General features: G+C 46.0%; 1 protein-coding gene across 1 annotated transcript in view; it reads left to right on the top strand.

Annotated features, from left to right (window-relative positions):
• The window catches only part of ACAP3 (ArfGAP with coiled-coil, ankyrin repeat and PH domains 3), a 47,203-nt gene that overhangs the window by 26,808 nt on the left and 1,133 nt on the right, over nucleotides 1-19,262 (top strand). The window contains exons 10-22 of the mRNA XM_010287883.1: nucleotides 7,715-7,827; nucleotides 11,909-11,960; nucleotides 12,426-12,526; nucleotides 12,985-13,096; nucleotides 13,678-13,886; nucleotides 14,151-14,220; nucleotides 14,354-14,448; nucleotides 14,997-15,211; nucleotides 15,793-15,897; nucleotides 16,310-16,408; nucleotides 18,620-18,712; nucleotides 18,878-19,098; nucleotides 19,261-19,262. The exon at nucleotides 19,261-19,262 is cut by the window's right edge and continues 120 nt beyond it. Coding sequence (XP_010286185.1) covers nucleotides 7,715-7,827; nucleotides 11,909-11,960; nucleotides 12,426-12,526; nucleotides 12,985-13,096; nucleotides 13,678-13,886; nucleotides 14,151-14,220; nucleotides 14,354-14,448; nucleotides 14,997-15,211; nucleotides 15,793-15,897; nucleotides 16,310-16,408; nucleotides 18,620-18,712; nucleotides 18,878-19,098; nucleotides 19,261-19,262 — 1,487 coding nt within the window. The remainder of the gene's footprint in view (nucleotides 1-7,714; nucleotides 7,828-11,908; nucleotides 11,961-12,425; nucleotides 12,527-12,984; nucleotides 13,097-13,677; nucleotides 13,887-14,150; nucleotides 14,221-14,353; nucleotides 14,449-14,996; nucleotides 15,212-15,792; nucleotides 15,898-16,309; nucleotides 16,409-18,619; nucleotides 18,713-18,877; nucleotides 19,099-19,260) is intronic.

Raw genomic sequence — 19,262 nt, 5'->3', positions numbered from 1 at the left:
TGAACCAAGCCCTGAATAGGAATTGCTAAGGAGTCCATATCTGTCAGGCACTTGTGTGGATCAATACTTCTTAATAAGAGGAATCTAAGTGGCTGCTGTTTTCTTTCTAATGCTCTCTCTCAAAAATGTCATAACCCATGAAATGGAAATGTAACCAGATTTGAAAGCTAATGACAGACATTCCCTGTGAATCAGCCTGTGCATATGCTCCTTTTGGTTAAGTGTTCTGAGGGAGGGGTAAATCCATTTGTGAACTCTCAGTTCCCCTGGGACTCTGCTGGAGTGGTGACCTCATTCGAGGGAACATGGAAAATCTCTCTAGTGCAGTGCATTTCAGTTAAATCTCTTTACGTGGCTTTGCTGACTGGACTAGCAGGGAATGAAGCAGAGGTCAGGTTCCAAGAGGGAGAATGAGCAATTACTCTTTATCAGGATACATGTGCATAGAGCTGTGGCTGTCTGTGTGCATAAATTTGTAAGAGAGCTGAACATCCCTACTGCAATTTCGGATTTAAAGCTTCCTGCCTGGAAATGCTATGAGGCTGCTTTTCAGCTACTATGAGTAGAGTGTTGCTCCTCCCTTTGCGATGGAGCATGGCACTCTGCATCTGGTGAGCATCTTGCTGTCTCCAAAGGGAGAACAGTACATATTTGAATATATGTCTTCATGCTGAGCCCAGAATACTCTCTGGTCTCTTGAAAAATTTGGAGGTTTAGTTGTGCTTAGTTAGAGAGGAGTGTCAGAAGTATCCTTTTTTCCTCAACACAGTGTCTTCCCAAACAACCTGCTAAGGCACAACAGAAAGGGAGCGAATCCAGTTTAAATAGGACATTTTGAAGTGGTTTTGGGTTGGGGGAGCTGTGCAGATTCTGAAGATAGGGCCTTGCTCACTGAATTGTCTTTGGGCAGCTTTGTGAGGCATGGAGGGCAGCCTTCTAAGAGCCAACTTCGTAAGGAAGTGGCCTGTGGCATTTTGTTTCATTACTGTTTTAAAATAAATTTGGTAGGAGGGAAAAACTCAGCATAAATCTTGACTGTTTTCTTTCATACTGGAATTCAGACGCCTTTGTCCTATGCCACCCTTTCCTCATCTTCCCTCATGGAACATCTGCCACCTTTGGGGCAGATTCCTAGGGCAGCTATCATTTCAACCTGTCATTTTAACCGCTGCCCTCTCTGCCTTCCTAGCTCCAAAGCCTTAAAGAGCTCCGTTTGCAGCTTCACACTTCATATGAAAATAATGCTCATTTATACAAAAAGGATTCCAATAAAATCAGCAAGAGGAAAGGAAGAGTCTCAGTTTTTATGGGCTACAATAAATATTTGAGTTATCCTCCTGTTGTGCAAAGAGAGAGGAGAGCTTCAGCATGGAGGCTGGGGGTCCTTTTCTTCTGACTGTGTGTGGGATGCATGTATGCAAGACTGCAGTATGGGATACATTTCTACAAAGGCTGAGGGCATAGTCTTGTAGCTTCCCACGTTTATCTTGTGTGTTGAACTAAACTGCCTTAAACCAGACATGTAACGAGTCTGTATGTTTTTATGTGGGCTCAGTTGCTTCAGACACAAGAGGGCCTGGTGTAGGTTGGACCACTTAGGAGAAAAACTTTGGAGAACTTAGCACTGGAACACACAGGCCTAGGAATTTTTTCCAATGGGAATTGAGGAGAGAAACGGTAATGTTTAAACCAGTCCTCCCTTCACAGATCCTGACCTTCCTGAATCCTTCCACTGCACCAAAATTGACAGGCCAGTCTCTGAAAGTGGAAGAATACAGGGCTATATAAAAGCTCCTTTGCAGGCTCATACCTATTCCACGGTCTGGAGTAGCGGAGGAAGCAATTGTGCTGCGTGTCTGTCTGCACGGGAAGGGCGCATGGAGTGCCAAGGCAGAGCTCTCTGCCTCATTTAGTCCAGCTGGTAGATAACAAACGAGGGGCCATATGGCACCGCAACACCCTGATTTCTCTGGCTGCAGCGGAGCAGAGGTGGAATTACTGGCCAAAGGGTGGCTCTGCTCCAGGAAGCTGGGGGAAGCAGACCTTGCTAAAGGCAGACAAGCCAGGCTCTGTTAAGGTCAGGGAGGCATTCGGTGAGCATCTTCCCGTCAACTTTGCTCCGTGTTGCCTGGCTTCTCCCGCTCCCTTCTGTGCCTCCATGACAGCTGTATGATAATTAGCCCTTGCTCTAAGCTGATTGACTGTGAATAGGAGGCACGAGGAGGGGGTAAGCAAGTGGTCCCCAGAGGCCAGCAGGCTTCCTTTGCCTAGTGCCCCTTGCTTTGACAGGAGCCAACGGCAGAGCTTACAGCTTCCCAAAAAGGAGTAGGAGGGGTAAAGGAGAAGGGGCTGAAAAAGAAATCCCTCCTTCCCTGCCAGCCCACGGTGCTTAGCAGAGATGCTACTCTAGAGAGCGAACAGAGAGAGAGAGGACACACAGAGCTGTTCCCTGCTCTCTAGGCAAGAGCAGCAAAATCTCCCTTGCAGCTGGCACCATGAAGATTTTCGGCCGGCTTGAATACCTCCTGGTAAGGAGACTCCTGCAGGGTTGGTTGGACTTGGGGAGAAAGTTTAGAGAGGGCACCTTTCCCTTGGGGGAGCAAGGTTTGTGCCTGTAGGACCTTGCTCACTGATGTGACCCGAAAGCAAGTACAGCTTTATTGCTGCAGGAGAGCAAATGTGTTTGGTTCTGATTCTGGGATGAAAAAGCTTTGGGGCAGGGCACAGATCTCTATGCATCATCTGCTGACAAGCTGCAGAGCAGGGAGATCATTTGGCATTAGGAAGCACAAGAAACAAAAGGTGTGTAAATGGGATTTGGCCAGAATGAGTGAAAGCTGTCTCTGCAGAAGGGGAGTGTAGGTGGGGGAGCCCTCCTCCAAATTCCATCTGCCTCTGAGGGTCTTGGATTGTACACAGTATATACACAGAGGCAAAAACAGCCGAATAGAGAAAAGCTTGAAATATATTCAGGGACCAGAAGAGAACAGAATATGCATGCACCAGTGTTTGGTGGAAGGGGTGTGAGTGCATCTTTAGGGAATGTGAATATTCTTCTGAATTATTTTTAGAATTGAATAGCCAAACTAGTCACATATAATTTTTAACTCACCTCCAGGAGAAGTTCTTTTCAATACATGGATGTATACATAATGTTGCTAGAGTGTACATAATATTATTGTTAAATTAAATTGTTAAATGTTATTATTGTTAAATAATATTAAAAATAATAATATGTTACTTAAGTAAAGAGGGCACTTTTGGATAAAAGCCTTTGTCTTCTATGAGGGAAAGCATGTGTTGCATGTGTTGTGGGTTATCCTAAATGGTATTGATTGAAAAAAATAACATGGGGTTTGGTAGTGAGATGTTTCTCTGAATAGCGAAAAACACCTGAATTGAAATGATTTACTGGTCATGATTGTCTAGTTTTGATAGAGTTTTCTATCAGTAGAAATCAAAACATTGTACAGAAAAGGACAGTATCATTATTTCCACATTGAATTGATACACTGAGGGAGTAATGCTATGGCTTTTCAGGAAGGGCCATTGCCATAGTGATTGTATTTTAAAGAATTTTAAGGAAGTCTTGGTATTTTAGAGAAAGGTTCGATCTCTTCTCAGCCAGGTGTTGTGCCCTTTGGGATAGGAATGAACCTATAAACAAGAGCTTCCCACTTCAGTGGGTGTGCTCTGAGGCAGGGCTTCTTCCTTAGAAGAACTAACAGCCCCCCACCCAAGGATTCCAGGCTGGCAAGGGGCATCTTCATATTAAGTTTGTTCACCGAAGCTGGAGGTTTATTTAATTTCATCAGCCATTTTCTCTGCATGAAATGCTGGCTTTCACAGGAGCAATTGGAAGAGCTTGTCTGGCCTCTGCAATGCAAGCAGTCTCTGCATGCTGTGTGGAGATGGACGAGGGAGTTCTTAACTGAGTGGGCTGTGAGGCAACCTTCAAACAGGATTTCTTCTTCCCCCCCCACTCCCCCCCCTTTTTCTTTTTTCTTCTTTTACAGGTCTGTTTGCCTGTGAGGGTTTTTGCTTTCCATTTGCTGGTTTGAAAGTGTCTCCATTGATGTCCTTTTTCAGATCCCTATGGATGTGTCTCTTGGAATGTGTTACTTGGTTGTTGCTTCAGCAGCATTCAGTGTGCTCCCATTGTGATGTCGTTTCTAAAAGAATATCAGTTCCCAGGCAGCCTCACGTGTAAACCGAGTGACAGGACTGAGGAGGAGAGGGGACAGTGAGACAAGATTGGTGTGATTTACTCAAAGTCGGTGAAGGAAAGGGAAGCAGATGATGGCAGAGATCTGGTTTCTTATTTTGGAAGACGTCCAGTTTATTTTACCAGTGTATGATCCAACATGTCACTGCTGTTGCTAATCATGATTGCATATGCGGTTGTAGCCGAAGCCATTCAGATCCCAATCCTAGGAAGCCTTTTCCATGTCAAGCATTTTATATTACAGAGACAATGAGGTGCTAAATGCAGACTTAATAAATCAGTCCAAACTCATTTAGAGCAGACTTGCCTACTCAACGTACATTGCAACGATGGGAAGGATTCAGTAAGAGGTAGCTTGTTAAAATCATGCACTGAAATATCATGCGTAGCAGGAAATGGAAAAAGAGGGGACAAGAGAAAGTGTATGTGTGCACTCTCTTATCCTGCTTTGTCAAGGGTAAGATTTGAATCAAGACAGTTACTTTGAATGTTGTAGAATGGGTGACACATTCCTCCTCCACCAGCACATCCCACAAATTGTGGCTTGGCTTACAAGGCTGGAAGGTTTTTATTTCCGAGTTCCATGTGGAGTCAGACAGTCCACTGATGCGCTGCATCCCTTGTAGGAGTCACAGAGAGACTTACTGACGGCATAGTTGATGATGTGCTTGGCAAGAGCAGTGTCTGTCAGCCAGGACCCTTTGACATACTTCCCAGAATTAACAGGATCAAAATCTTTTTGTGTCAATAAATAGAACAGATACAGGGACACATGAAGGGCAGGTCTGCCAGTTAAGGGGATTCATTGTCATACATCTGTGTGTATCCAGCTGTGGCCACACACTACTGTGATGTTTCAACACCATTGGCAAGATGATTTCCTGAGTTTCTAAGCTAGCTTTAGCCTGGAAACAGGCTTTAACCTGGAATCAGGTTTCAACGGATGTTCTTGTAACTTTTTCCAGAATTTGTCCTCCCTTTTTCAATGGCTGTGGTAAGAAATTTCCCTCTATGGGCTACAACAAGATGATGAGTCTAGGAGTCCATTTGTTTAAGCCCATAGTTTAAGCTCACTGTGGTGTGCTGGAAGTCTCGCAATTGCAGTTGCCGTGATTTTGCCTTTGAGCTAGCTGAGCCATTTCTGGGCATCTCCCTTCTGGCCTTAGCCTGGCTGAGAAAGGAGAAAATTATACTGATCAAGGGGATCATTTCTGGATTTTTTTTTCACCCTCCCCTTTCCTTTACACCTTTTGTCTCTCAACACTCTCAGTAGCTTTGTAGCAACGACTTCAGGTGCTTCCAAGCAGAATGCAATGGTATGGAACAAAGTGCCCCTGAGGATCAGACTGTTGCACGCCCCGGGGATAAGAGGCAGACTGGTCCTTATCCCTTGGATCTCTCCCTTGATTTGTACCTACTTTACAAATCCTGCTTACAGCTCTGGTCGCGTATTCTGCCCTGAACTGCGCTGCCGTAGCTCTGTTGGTAGCAGTGGAGTTGCTCAGGAATTGCACCAGCAGAAATATGAGCAGAATTTGGCCTGGGGATGTTTCCTAACCAATGAGAGAACAAGGAAGAGAAATATCTTCAAAATAACGCAAACACAAGCCATTCTCCCCAGCAAAGTGTTTTGATGTTTGGATGTCATGGCTGTCTGTTATCTTAGCTGTGTATGCGCTTGGTGTTTCTGTGTGTAATTTTCTCTTTCTAAAACTGGGTTTGGTGCAGGTTAGAGTTCTTTCAAAGGCAAGGAACAACTCCGTGTGCCTTCAACTGTTCTGCTTTAGCCATCAAATTTAGAGAGATGTGGTACAATACAGACTCAATGAGGTTAAATGCACACCTGGCTTGACTCCACTGATTTTTAGTGGATTTACTCTAGTGACGCATATGGCCCATCTGTTCCTTCTGCACTGATCAGCAATATATCCTTCTTACCATCACACTGCTTGATTATATAAAGACAGCTGAAGAAGTCAGGTGATTATATTTATACCCTCCCCCTTATTTTTACCTCTTCCACAGTGAGGCACAGCTAAGTGGCCATTTTTATGACCGGTTTGGAAGGGTTTTGCCCTATACGTGCTGTGCACTTTTCAAAGTCCAGATTTTTTGCCGTTTGCATTATCTATTATAAAACAGTGCAGATTCTCATCAAATTTATAGAATTGTCACTTTGGAGCAGCTCTACAAAAATCACACGTTCAAATCTACGAGTTAGAGGAAAATTTCCCCTATCCTTTGTTTGCAATATGTACATGAAAGACATCTGCAGAAGAGAACCCCCATGGGATTCACCCTCTTATGGCAAGAAAATTTGGGGCTGAGCAGACCTCTCTTAATTGGGTGCTTTACAGCAGTTTCTACTGTCTAATTGGGCATCATGCTGTCTTTCCAAGAAATGACTCAGTCCTGTCCCATTACATCTCCTCCTCCTGTATCAGTATTATTCTTATTATGACACCTCCCAGGCAAGCTTGCATCTCTGAACATGAAAATAACTCATCCTAATGAGAGTGAAGTGCATGTTGCCTAGCAACACAGCATCACAAGGGTCTGCATATGCTGAGCTAGGAAAGGCACTTAAGTTAATGGGGCTGTGTTCGCTGCACTGTTGTTTCTTTGAACCAAGCAGTACGGAGAGAAATACTTGCACTCTAGAGGGGGAGGTGTGGGTAGAATCCATCATCGGAGCAGAATCAGTGTGCAAAGAGACAATGTGCCTTAGTTCCCCAGGTGGCAGAGGGAGAGTCACTTAGGTTTCATGACCTAGTTTCTCTTGGGAAGGAGGCAGACCATTGCCCAGGGAGAAGGATCCCGCGTTCTGTGAAAGCAGCTGCTACTCTCTCTGCTCTGTGTCTTGCTCGCCAGCTGTCAGAATCCATGAGCTCTATGTGGTGAATCAGTGCCAAACCTGACAAATCAGCTCTGACTGGTAGCATAGCACAGAGTATTGAATGATTGCAGATTGGAGCTGACATATGATGATAGCTAATGAAAATGGAATTGATAAATCTTCTCCTCTAGAAACATCATTTTCCTTGTGTGGAAAGGCTTGAGTTTATTTTGTTCCTGGCCCCTTGATGAACAGAGCGGTAGCAGCAGCGTTGCTAGCTCACTTGGCCAGTAAAAAGCACCTCTGTTGCTTTATTTCCCACTGCAGATGGCCCTGGATGTTGGGAATTTTTAGTCCTCATGATGATAAGCTACCTGCCTTTCTCCTTATCAGCTACCAGAGGGTGGAAATACAGCATGTATAGTACTTCCCTCCAAGCGATAGGGACAGATGAGCTTACTGGAATGAGGATAATTCATGACTGCTATTCATGGCTGCAGCCTGCTCAGGCATAGGGATATGCTGTGATGGAGAGCTCTGCCTGAACCTTAGAATCTTGACATAGATGTTTTTCTCTTCTTAATGCTTTAGACTCATCTCCATCTTGGTCCTGGAGAGTGCAGTCATGTTAGTCTCACTCTTTTTATTTGCAGGACTTCTCCTATGATGACTCAAAGGTGGAGTTTAATGTTGATGCCCCCAATGGAGTGGTGATGGAAGGCTACCTGTTCAAGAGAGCTAGCAATGCTTTCAAAACATGGAATCGGTGAGTAATAACTTATATTCCGTTTGATATTTGGGCTATGACTCTGAATACAGCTAATACTGCCTGCACAGGAACACGCTTCACTGTTAGTAGGATCTTAGGAATGGTTAATCATCACTGGAAGGATTCTGAGCTATGTAGTTAAAAGCTAAATAGTTAAAATGAAGTTGGTTTGATAGTTTCTGCATACAGAGACTTTTGTTTTAGACCATTTTGCATGCAGGTTGAGGGAGATGGTCCTCTCTACTGAGCACTGGTGAGGCCACATTTGGAGTACAGTATCCACTTATGGACTCCTCAGCACAAGAAAGATACGGAGTTACTGGAGGTGGTCCAGTGAAGGGCCACAAAGATGATTAAGGGGCTGGAACATCTCTCATATGAGGAAAGGCTGAGAGCTGGAACTCTTCAGCCTTGAGAAGAGAAGACTCAGCATGGGAATCTTACCAGTGTGTACAAATTCCTGATGGGAGGGAGTGAAGAAAAGGGAGCCAGGCTTCTCAGCAGTGCCTAGTGACGGGACAAGAGGCAATGGGCAGATATTAAAAACATGAATTTCATCTGAACGCAAGAAACCGCTTTTCTACTGTGAGGATGGTCAGGCAGTGGAGCAGGTTGCCGAGAGAGCTTGTGAAGTCTCCATCTGTGGATATTCAGAAACCACCCGGGCATAGTCCTAGGCAACCTGTTCTAGCTGGCCCTGCTTGAGCAGGAGGGTTGCAAGTCAGAGCAAGACAGTGCTCTGTCGGCTGCAAGTAAGGTCAGAACCTGAAGCCATGTTAGCCTGACACTGCATCTGAGTAAGTCCTCCTGAGAGAAACAGCGTCTCAAGAGAGATTAGTGTAGACTTATAAACACACTAACCTGGCTACGTGGTGCCAAGTCCGCTCAAGAAAAGAGGAGTAAGCATCTGCTTGATTGCAATGGTGTTTTAAGGCCACATAAACTTTCTACCAGCATGTTATAACTCACATGCTGAGCTTGCAAAGCCACTTGCTTTGCAGGTCTTTCATATCAGTGTGTTGGAGACGTGTATGTTAATCAGTGAAAGAGCTAGGTGCTGTGTAGTTTACGTAAGGGGTTATTATTCTCCCCATTCAAAACCAAGTATGCTTCTTTGTCTGAAGCTGTATATTCCTCTTAGGCTGCATCATGGAATGAGCCAGCTCATGTTTTGCTGCATCTTAGTAAATGCCAGGGCAAAAAAAAGGAGTGCCTTCCACAATGGAAGAATGACCACGTTCCATGTAGGGAAGAATAGGGCACAATACAGCTCGCGTCTCGCCCTGGGAAAGCTGTAAATTCGTAACAATTGAGAGAAATACCCTAACACAGCAGAACATGCCATGAGGATCAAACCTGTCTATTCTGGGATGGGGAGATACGTGAGAGTGGATATATCAGCTGTGCTGCTGGGAGGTGAGAAATGGCTTTTTGTGCACTGACCTTGCTCTTAATAATTTATAAGTATTTAATCTGATTTCATTCACTGGGCATGCCAGGCTCATATGCCTCCTGTGCTAGTCAGGAGTCTCCACAGCTGTCAGAGACCTTGGGAAAGCTGAGGCAAAGGTTTCATGTTCTAGCCTTGCTCGATATTTGTGTGTTTAGTTTCCCTTGAGATAGTCAATGGGTTTCATATGCCCTTCCAGTGAGTTTCTAATGCATTAAATCAATGCCTTTTTGACCTACATTTCCTCCTCTCGCATAACAGGGAAATGACACAATGTTAAGCTATGTTTTACTTGGCCATGGGATACATTCAAAGTACACACCATAGCAAGGCTGAAACGTGCTGTTGTTAGACTTTGGAATAAATAAACACTAAATGGTTCAATGAACAGTTTGTAGTATGCACAGAAACTACCTGTATTTGCATGGAAGAAAGGCTTGAAATTATTAGAGATCTCTGAATTGGTTAGGTGACTCCTCCTCTCTGAAGTTGCTTCTAGTACTGGAGGAGCTCTCTCTGTCTAGTACTAGAATCTCCTCTAGTAGGGACATTCCAGGGCTGTTTCATTTCAATGTTGCTGTTGCACTGGGAAGGTACCTTAGCTGAATTTTTACCAACTTTTTAGGATTTCCTGCATGATGTTTCCTAAGCAAAGTGTAGCCTTGGTCCACAGTCTGTCATATGGCTGCTTTCACTGACACCACATGTCTTTGCAGAGCAGAAGGTTGTTCTAAAATGAGTCAGGCTAATGTCAAGACCTGTGCTAGACTCTTGTGATAGAGATGAACGGTTCCCAGCAACTCCATTCTCCTGGCAACTCCCCTGGCTGTGAATTCGAGGGTTATTCCAAACGGCCCTTATCCTGAAGGGAACGCCACCCTCTGGGACTTTCGGGTTTTCCTGATGCCTGAAGTAATGTTAGTGTCAAGGGCTACTAGTTTTCCCTGTCCCCTAAATCCCAGCTATCCTCTCTGCATCTTCCTACATCCCAGTCATACACAGTCTGTATCCTCCCCACAGCCATCTCTTGTCTCCTCAGTCCCACCCACACTCTTAGCCATATCTACCCACATCTTAGCTATTCACAGTTCCTGTAGCCTACTCATCACCTTCTCACTGTCACTCAGCTCTTCACTGTTAGTGCCTCCCCCTCATGCGAGTGGGAGGGGGCAGGCAAAGAGAACAGCAGAACCCACAGTCCAGGATGTCAGGCTAAGAGCCAGGCAGAAATGCATGCTCTGGGGTGGTGAGCAGGAGAGCACAGCTGCCAGGAGCAGAGACCAGAACCTGAGACATAAACTTTCTGCTCGGCTTCATGTGACAGCAGAGCTCACTGAGCATGGACTACTACTGTCACAGCAGCTCAGAATGATGCAGAACCCCATCAGCTCATCAAAATGGGCTCCCACATAGATGGGATGGCTTCCAGTTACCTGTATTTTCCCGTTTCTCCTCGCATATCAAATCCTTTTGTTGTTTTTTATCTCTGTTTAATATTCAGCAATGTCAAAAAAAAAAGAATCCTCTCTCATCTAATTTTCCCAGAGAACCTAGTTCTTTTGCAAACAGAGTATGTAATACAGGTGCTAAACAACAGCTTGCTGGAAGCCTCTCTGATTCTTTATGCTCAGGTTTTCCAGTACCTTCTTCCTGAAGCTTAGTGATGGTCATGGCTTCCACTACCCTCCATGAAGATGATCACGTTGCTAAACCTTATGCTGTATCTTGAGATGAGGAAGTGACTTGGGGGTTTGGATTTAGCACTGAAGACTAAGACACCAGGGAATTACCTCTGTACCTCGCGTGGACCTTCTGTAACTTGTATTTTAATGGCAAGCTGCTAGCTGGTGATTTGTTGCCTCCTGAGAAGGTAGACTCCCTTCACACACACCTGTCCTTACTCTAGCCATAGGAAACAGAGCCTTTGGCATTGTTTGGCCTCCCGTAGGCTGTAGTGGGTACAGAGAAATCAGCCTGGTGGATAGCATAGCCTATATAAACAGCAAGATGTGCAACTCATTTGCCTTGTTTTTTCTGACACTGTTTGTAGAGCTGACAGTTAGCAGGGCTTTCTGAGATAGGTTTTTCTTTTTTCCCCACTTGGAAGTTTTTTCGTGATGTCAAGGAATTTCTGGCTTGCCTCATGACAGTCTGCTTGGAGAGGCAGCCCGCACACTGCATCTGGCATGGCATGTGCAAGTAATCCAACTTTACTAGTAAATGTCAAGTATGCCCACTGTGCACATATGCAAGTACAAGTATGTCCTAACCAGTGCAACATGTCCTACAAGCACTGGATTTACTACCTGCGCCAGGGGCTGGTGTGCACACACAGACTTCTGCCCCAGAAATCCTAGGCAGTAATATGGGACTGCCCTACTCCTTTGTTTCTTCCCTTCTTTCCTTCCTTCTTGCTGTACATTGGCGTATCTAGAACACTTGCCATTACAGCGTCTCAATGCCAGGAGTCATTCCCTAAGGCTGTAAATCCTTTGTTCTCTGAGGGCGGGCACTGGAGAAGTGTGAGCTTTTCTTATGACATTACTTTCCAGCTTCTTGGAATAAATTACACGAACTGCCTCTCTGTAGCTCAGCTGTTCACTTGTTCTGATGTCTGTCTTCCCTCAGGAGGTGGTTCTCCATACAGAACAGTCAGCTGGTGTACCAGAAGAAGCTAAAGGTCAGTGGGGCTACCCCAGATGACACTGGCAGATTAGCCAACTTGTCTGATATCCTGCTTTGCTGGGGACTTCTCTACCATGGTGGGGGAGTGGGGTGGAAGGAGTGGGGAGGGGAATTGTATCAGAGGGACAGCAAGCCCATTCAGGCATTGTTGTGCTCCAAAGTTAGACTGTACTGAGAACTAAGTGGAAGCAGATGGTGTTTGTGGTGATCGAAATACTCCTGTTCAGCAGAGGAAGTTGAGGTCCCCAGTAAGCCTGCCACTTCATGTGCATGTTGTCCTGTGCTTTGATTCTGTATAACCCCTTCCTATTGCCCTAGAGTTACCCAGTGGTGGGCTGGCTCTGCTCTTTCTGGACTCAGCATATGCTAACCAGTAGGGGTTGGAAAGGAGTTTTCTGGGAAGCCTGATTATGACACAGATTTAGGGAGCCAACAAAGCCACCTGTTCTTAACCTTTTAGGATGTCCTCACGGTAGTGGTGGAAGACCTGCGGCTCTGTACTGTCAAGCCATGTGAAGACATAGAGAGGAGGTTTTGCTTTGAAGTCGTCTCACCTACCAAGTAAGTTTGGTGGCTTCCCTAGGCCATCCTCAATAGTAGCTGGACCATGGATGGAACAGCAAGAGATTAGATTTGAGCAGATGCTGCCCTGGGCTATTAAACAGTGACTGGGAGATACCATTTCCTGTACTGCACAGTCCCTACGAAGTTCATTAGATAAGATTCATTCATCATCTGGCATAAGCCAGATCTAGGCCATGCGTACCTAATATACATATAGACAGTGAAACTGGCAGTGGTCAGCTTTTCAAAACAGCTAGCACTGTTGCTTGGAATGCCTGGAATTTTTGAAGAGGGAACACCTCTGACAGTGCAAGCTTGTAGGATTAATTTTGCCCCTTTGCCTGTCAAATCAAGGGGCTACCCCCATTGGAATGCTGAGGATGAAGTGGAACAATTTTGACCAAAACGTGCACCCTGTCCTTTTGCTCGTTCCAACTCATTTCCTTCCCTCACAGGAGCTGCATGCTGCAGGCTGACTCGGAAAAGCTGCGTCAGGCCTGGATTCAGGCTGTCCAGGCTAGCATTGCTTCTGCATACCGGGAGAGTCCTGACAGCTACTATATTGAAGTGAGTGAGAGGGTCATGAAAGATCTATAATCGTGTCTCAGAGCCCTGATAGTGGGCTTTTGGGCTGTGGCAGGTCCAGTATCCATGGGTGGACAATATTTGGAAATACTCTGCCCTCAAGGAAGGGAGCTGATGTCAGTGCTAACTGAAAGGCAACAGTTGTTCATCTACCAAAGTCCCGCTTCCCTCAGCCAGCTTGTGAAGGAAAGGCTTTAAATCAGTGTTGTCCTGACATCTTCACTTTCTTGCCGTCACTCTCTGGATTGATGTCACCCTAGACATTATGTTCCCCTGGAAAGAGCTTGCTCCCTAGCTGGGACAAGTGCAAGCAAGGGCCCATGATAGCAAGTACTTTTCCAGGCGATGCTCAGCGCGCTGCCCGCACTCCCAGCACAGGCATGGGGTGCGGCGCCGTCTTGTGGCCATGATGGAGGTTAATGAGGCTTTACCCCTTCCCTCGTTGGACTACGCCTAGTTTATTCTTGTTCACGTAATGCTTCCTGTCAATGCCTCTGCTATGCAAAACTCTGGTTTGTTCCACAGTGCTTTGCAGAATCCTAGAAGCCTTTTTTTCCCTGCAGAGGCTGGACCGGACTGCTTCCCCATCAACTAGCAGCATTGATTCTGCTACGGACTCCCGGGAGCGCAGTGTGAAAGGAGAGACCATCTTGCAGAGAGTGCAGAGCATTCCTGGGAATGACCAGTGCTGTGACTGTGGTCAGCCGGATCCTCGCTGGGCCAGTATCAACCTGGGCATTCTACTGTGCATTGAGTGCTCTGGTATCCACAGGTACTGCATGCGTGTGTGCTCTGTGCTGCCTGCCAGAGGTGCATTGCAAGCTCCTGGAAAAAACAGCGGAGCCTGACTTACAACTGACTATGTTTGTGCAGATAGATTCAAAAGTAATTGCTTGCTGTGGTACCTTTGTGTGCAGGTACATCTGTGTATGCATATGCATAAAACTCTCTGCTATAGCTGCATCTGCTATGATGCATGAGCAGTTCTGTTTTGAGACAGGTAACCATTTCCGTTTTCTTTCTTTTGTATAAATAGGAGTCTGGGCGTTCACTGCTCCAAAGTCCGATCTCTCACACTGGACTCCTGGGAGCCAGAGTTACTGAAAGTGAGTGCTGGCTTTTAACGGCAAGAGAGAGACTCCCTCCATGTCCACCATTAGTCTTACTCGGTGGCAGGCTAGACTAGAAGGAGGGTAGCTACTCAGCTGAGGATTTCATTCATTCCCTATTGTATTGCAGCTGATGTGCGAGCTGGGGAACAGTACCATGAATCAGATTTATGAAGCGCAGTGTGAAGAGTTGGGACTTAAGAAACCAACAGCAGGGAGCTCCAGGTGAGTCCGAGTGCCTCACTGGTCCTCTCAGTCCTGCGGAAAGCTGTCTATCCACACAGCAAACCCAATGCTCTAAGCTCTCTGGAAAGTTAGATTAAGAGTGTGACTGGCGCTTCACTGAGGGCCCAAACTACCTCAGGTACACCTACCTCAGCCCACTCCCTCTGCAACTAACCTGAGCTTGACTTCCAGAACGGTCAGTGGGGCATTACCAGCCAACAACCTGGTGAAACATGCTTGGGAAAGAGGGCTTGCTGGGTTTACACCTGCTCTGAGACCTTACAAATACATGTAACTGAAGCCCATGGTGTTGCCTAGGGCTGAACATCACGTTTGGCTCTCAGCTCCACACTACGCTTAGTTTTGCTTTGAAATGGGAAATATTTTTAGGCTTGAGAAACTCTCCCTTCTTAATACAGGCCTCAGTGATTTTTAGGGTTCAAAACCAGGTTGATAAAACGACCCAGAGCAGCTTTGTCTCCTCGTGGCTGTTTGCTTTAGGCGAATCGTGTGGCCTTGTGTACAGCTTTATGCTGGTCTTCTCTTAGGCAGGACAAGGAAGCCTGGATCAAGGTGAAATATGTGGAGAAGAAATTCCTGAAGAAGCTGCCAAATGGGGAGACTCTAACAGAAAATGAGCGGAAACCTCGACGCTGGTGTGTGAAGAAGTGCCAGAGACACAACAGCACCACAAAAGCACCCACGGCTCGTAGAAAGTACCGCCATGAAGCAGGCAATGCATCACCAGCCATGTTGTCATCAGGTGGGAACCTCGCTTGCCCCACTCCCCGCACAGAGCTGTGTTGGCCTGCCCTCCACTCTTTGTAGCTGTGTACACAACTGCCCTAATAGCATGTGTGGCCCTGTCATTCTCTAGGACCTGCAGCCTGCCAGAGGTATCAGGAAAAATGCTGTTACACAAATCATGTTGACATAGGTCTTTAGAGCCATTTCCTAACATTTTCCATCGGTTTAAGGAGGTTCTTGTGGCTAAAGGAGGTCATTGTGCTAGGGTGATCCAGCAACTTCTAAGCTTGCTTTGTGCATTTGCTTTTGTGTTCCAGCTTCCTGCTTTTAAAAAAGTCTCAAATCCTTTTATTTTTACCTGCCTGATCTGTAGGAGAGGGTTCTGGCTGCTCAAAATGCTCTGGAGTGACTAGGTCTGCAGTGTATCCCCACCTATGGTCAGGTCTTTGTTATATTTTTGAAGGTGTAAATGGGCACCACGTACGTATGGCGCTGGACATGCACGCTCAGCCTCTGTAAATACAGCTGTAGAACTGTGTCTCGTGTTCATCTGTATGTTATTAAGTATGCATTTCCAAATCTTTCTGTGTAAAATAGCAGCTACGCTGGAGAGGAAGTTCCGTCGAGATTCCCTCTTCTGCCCCGATGAGCTGGACTCTCTCTTCTCCTACTTTGACACTGGTGCTGGCTCTGGCCCACGCAGTAAGTACGAAGAAAGAAAGTGTCTCTGCTTCTGGCACGCTTTACCTCACAGCTCCTCTAGGGCATGTGCATTGCACCAGACCTAAGGCAAGGTATCGGCCTCACTGGAGAGAGGGTAAATATTTCAGAAGAGTGATGGGGACTCAGTTGCACAAACTCCAACCCGTTGCTCTTTTATTGCACTTCTTATTTTAATATCTTACCCAGTCAATCCTCAGTGTTTGCATTCTGGTGGATGGGATTTTTTTCCCAACATCTTTTACTCCCAGACTATGCATTCCATTGGCTTTTTTCTGGTTTTAGTTTTGGCTTTTACTTTTTTTTCCTTTTTTAGCAAGTCTTACTGCGGACAATTTTTCTTTTTGTGTTTGTGACGATAAACTCCCCTCATATTCCGTCCACCTTCCTCTAGGTGCCAGCCACATCTCTATGCAGCATCCGCTAACAGGCCCATGGAGTGGCAGTGGCATTGGTCCCGGTGGGAGCGGTACACCGTTCCTCCTGGACGGAGGTAAGGTGACGTTCTGGGAGCTAGCAGCAAGAGAGACACCCAAATTTTACTTTTTCCAAACCAATCTTCAGAGGCAGTTATGCATTTTCTTTCAGCCAAATGATTGGAACCCATACATTACCAGTCCCTTGTGGGAAAGACAGGCTGGTAGGCTTTCGCAAGGCAGAAAGCTTCCTAGGGCCTCCAGAAGTCAAGTTACTACATCTTAAAGGAACAACTGTCCGTCAGATGAGATAATGGATCCAATCCTGTACATGTGGGATCTCATGGCAAATAGGAAGTAAGAAGTGTTTACTTCAAATGCCCCACATCTGTCACAGGCTAGGTGTGTGGTCCATTATCATACTCAGCTGAGGAGTGGTAACTTTAAAACTTAGCTCAGCTTCTTGTTATTGTATGAACTTCTGAGAAATATTTAAGGTCCTGAGTCAGCACAGCAGAAAATCACAGGCTCTCCTACAAGTACATGTTATCTCTTGAAATCAATGGAGAAGGTGCGTTAGTGCTTGTTTGAATCAGTGCCTTAAGGGCTATTCCAGTTTCAAGGAATTCAGCATTATTAGTCAACAGAAACAATACTTGGGAGATGCAGGACTTCAGAGTTGCTCAACAGCCTTACCTTGCTCCTGTGGAAGAAAACAGGAATTTTATCACTGATTCAGTGGGAACAGAACTGGGAATTTGATGTATTAATATTCATGTGATATGAGCCAGATCCTCCTTTTCTGCTTTGATGTAAATCTAGAGTAGTGCCATGTGGCCTCATTGGAGTCACTCTGTACTTGTACTGATGTAATGGAGACCATAGTCTCACCGAGCAGCGTGTCTGCTTTCTACAAAAAACAGCAATGATTTTTCTGACAGCAAATCCAAAAAATGATACGTATGATATGTGCCACTTTAAACCTTTCCTGTTGTAGCTTCATTATCTCCTTTGGCTGTTGAACAGTGCTGAAGGATTACTTGTGAGCCATGATTTCAGGACCACTGATTTAGAGATTGTTCTTTGTCTGGGACCTAGGTGTAGCTGCTCTGAAGATTTCAGCAGACAGCCTTTAAGGTTAAGGTGTCTTGTTCGCTATGGTTTTCAAGGCTCAGATCTTTAGTTCTTGCAGGCTTTCCTGCTATTATACTTTGCAAAGACTACTCAGCTCATATTTTAGAAACACTTTGACAGCTACAGCCTGGCTTGTTTTTCTTTCTAATCACAGTGGTTTGAGTGCAGGTCTTGGGGTAGATCATGGGGACTTAACCTCTTGAGTTCTGGGAGGACAGACACTCCCAGCCCTTACTGTCATTGGGAAGTTAAAAGCAGAAGCAGCTGAGTCCAGCCAGAGTTCTCAAGGGGGCCAGGCATCCCTCAGGAAAGGTGATGGGCAATCCCTGTTCCCGCAGGGGCAATTCCTGCACATGCTTCTTCCTTCCTTTTTGTCATTTTCTTCACTGCTTTTGGGTGCAGGCTGGAAAAGGTACAAAGTTGCTCTGCCACTGACATATTGTGTGTCCCTGGACAAGTTGCTTAATCTTTTCATGACTCCATTTCTTGTATGTAGTCAGATGTCTTGTAACATTCACCAGCTAAGCAGGGAAGGTGGGAAGCACTGTGGGGAAAGGGAAGGGATGTCTGTGAAGGTGAGTGAGCTAGTGGACAATGCTTTAAGAGTTTGGCTTGAGATATTCACTAGTGATATTATTTGGCCCAGTCGTGGTCAATAATCTGTCACAAGAGGAATGCGTTGGCAAGTGCCCCAGTGACAACTGAAAAGCTCTGGGGAGAGCACGGGTAGAGTGGAAACTGAGATTACTAGTGCTAAAAGCAGAGGAGTGTCTTTACTTTCTTAGGACACCACATAACCTGCTGCAAAGCTGTCTCTGCTGCTGCTCTGCTCCGGTCTACGTCACAGCGTCCCTCATGGATTGCAGCAAGGGCTGTCCTCAACAGTCCAAAATGCCATGACAATGTTGGAGCATCCCTGCATGAAGGGCAGCGTGGGGACATGGACACCATAAGGCTTTGCAATTTTTCCTTGGGCAGTTTTCCTGAGTGGGGCTAAATGGGATAGCAGTCCCCCTCTCCCTTGCCAGCAGTGCCTGGTGCAATGTGTGTGTGACATTCTGCGCAGCCCTTTTCCCCTGTGGTCTCAGCTGTGCCTGGTACTGGAGTGCCTGTGTATTAAAATGGGCTTGGTTTGTCTTCTGTTGGCCCTGCAGGTCTGAGCAGTGACAGTGGGCTTGGAGGAAGCACAGATGGCAGCACTGATATCCTGGTGTTTGGCTCTGTGGTGGACAGCGTGACGGAGGAAGGTGGGTGTCACAGGCTGTTGATGGAAGCGTGGGGAGGCAGCTAGCGCTAAGACAAGATGGATGGTTAGGAATGGATGGTCTTGGTGCCAAGAACAATAGGGAACGTAAGAAATTGGAAATGCGATGCTTTTGGGTCATCTCTCTCCATTGTTTTCTGCCTCTTAGAGTGTGAGGTGTCGGAGGAGTCAAGTGGTGAAGCAGAGATTGAACAGGAAGCATCAGATTTGGAGGACCTGAGGGAGCTGCATCCTGGCTTGTTGATCTACAAGGCAGCACAAGCCCGAAACCTGCCTCTCATGGCAGAAGCACTGGCACATGGTGCTGAGATCAACTGGGTGAATGATGAAGATGAAAACAAAACTCCTCTGATTCAAGCTGTGATGGGGGTACGTTGTGCTGGTGGCTGGGAGGCCACAGTTGAGAATGTGAGGTCTTGACTCTAGTTCAGAGTGCAGTGACAACAGGCAGCTTTCAGCCTGGTACGTGCTCGTGCATCCTCTCAGTACTGCTGGCTGAATTTACCTAGAAATTCTCTTTTACCTTGCCAGGG

Source organism: Phaethon lepturus, unplaced genomic scaffold (assembly GCF_000687285.1).
Source record: "Phaethon lepturus isolate BGI_N335 unplaced genomic scaffold, ASM68728v1 scaffold13930, whole genome shotgun sequence".
NCBI classification, from domain to species: Eukaryota; Metazoa; Chordata; class Aves; order Phaethontiformes; family Phaethontidae; genus Phaethon; species Phaethon lepturus.
This window is presented reverse-complemented; position numbering and strand designations above follow the sequence as displayed.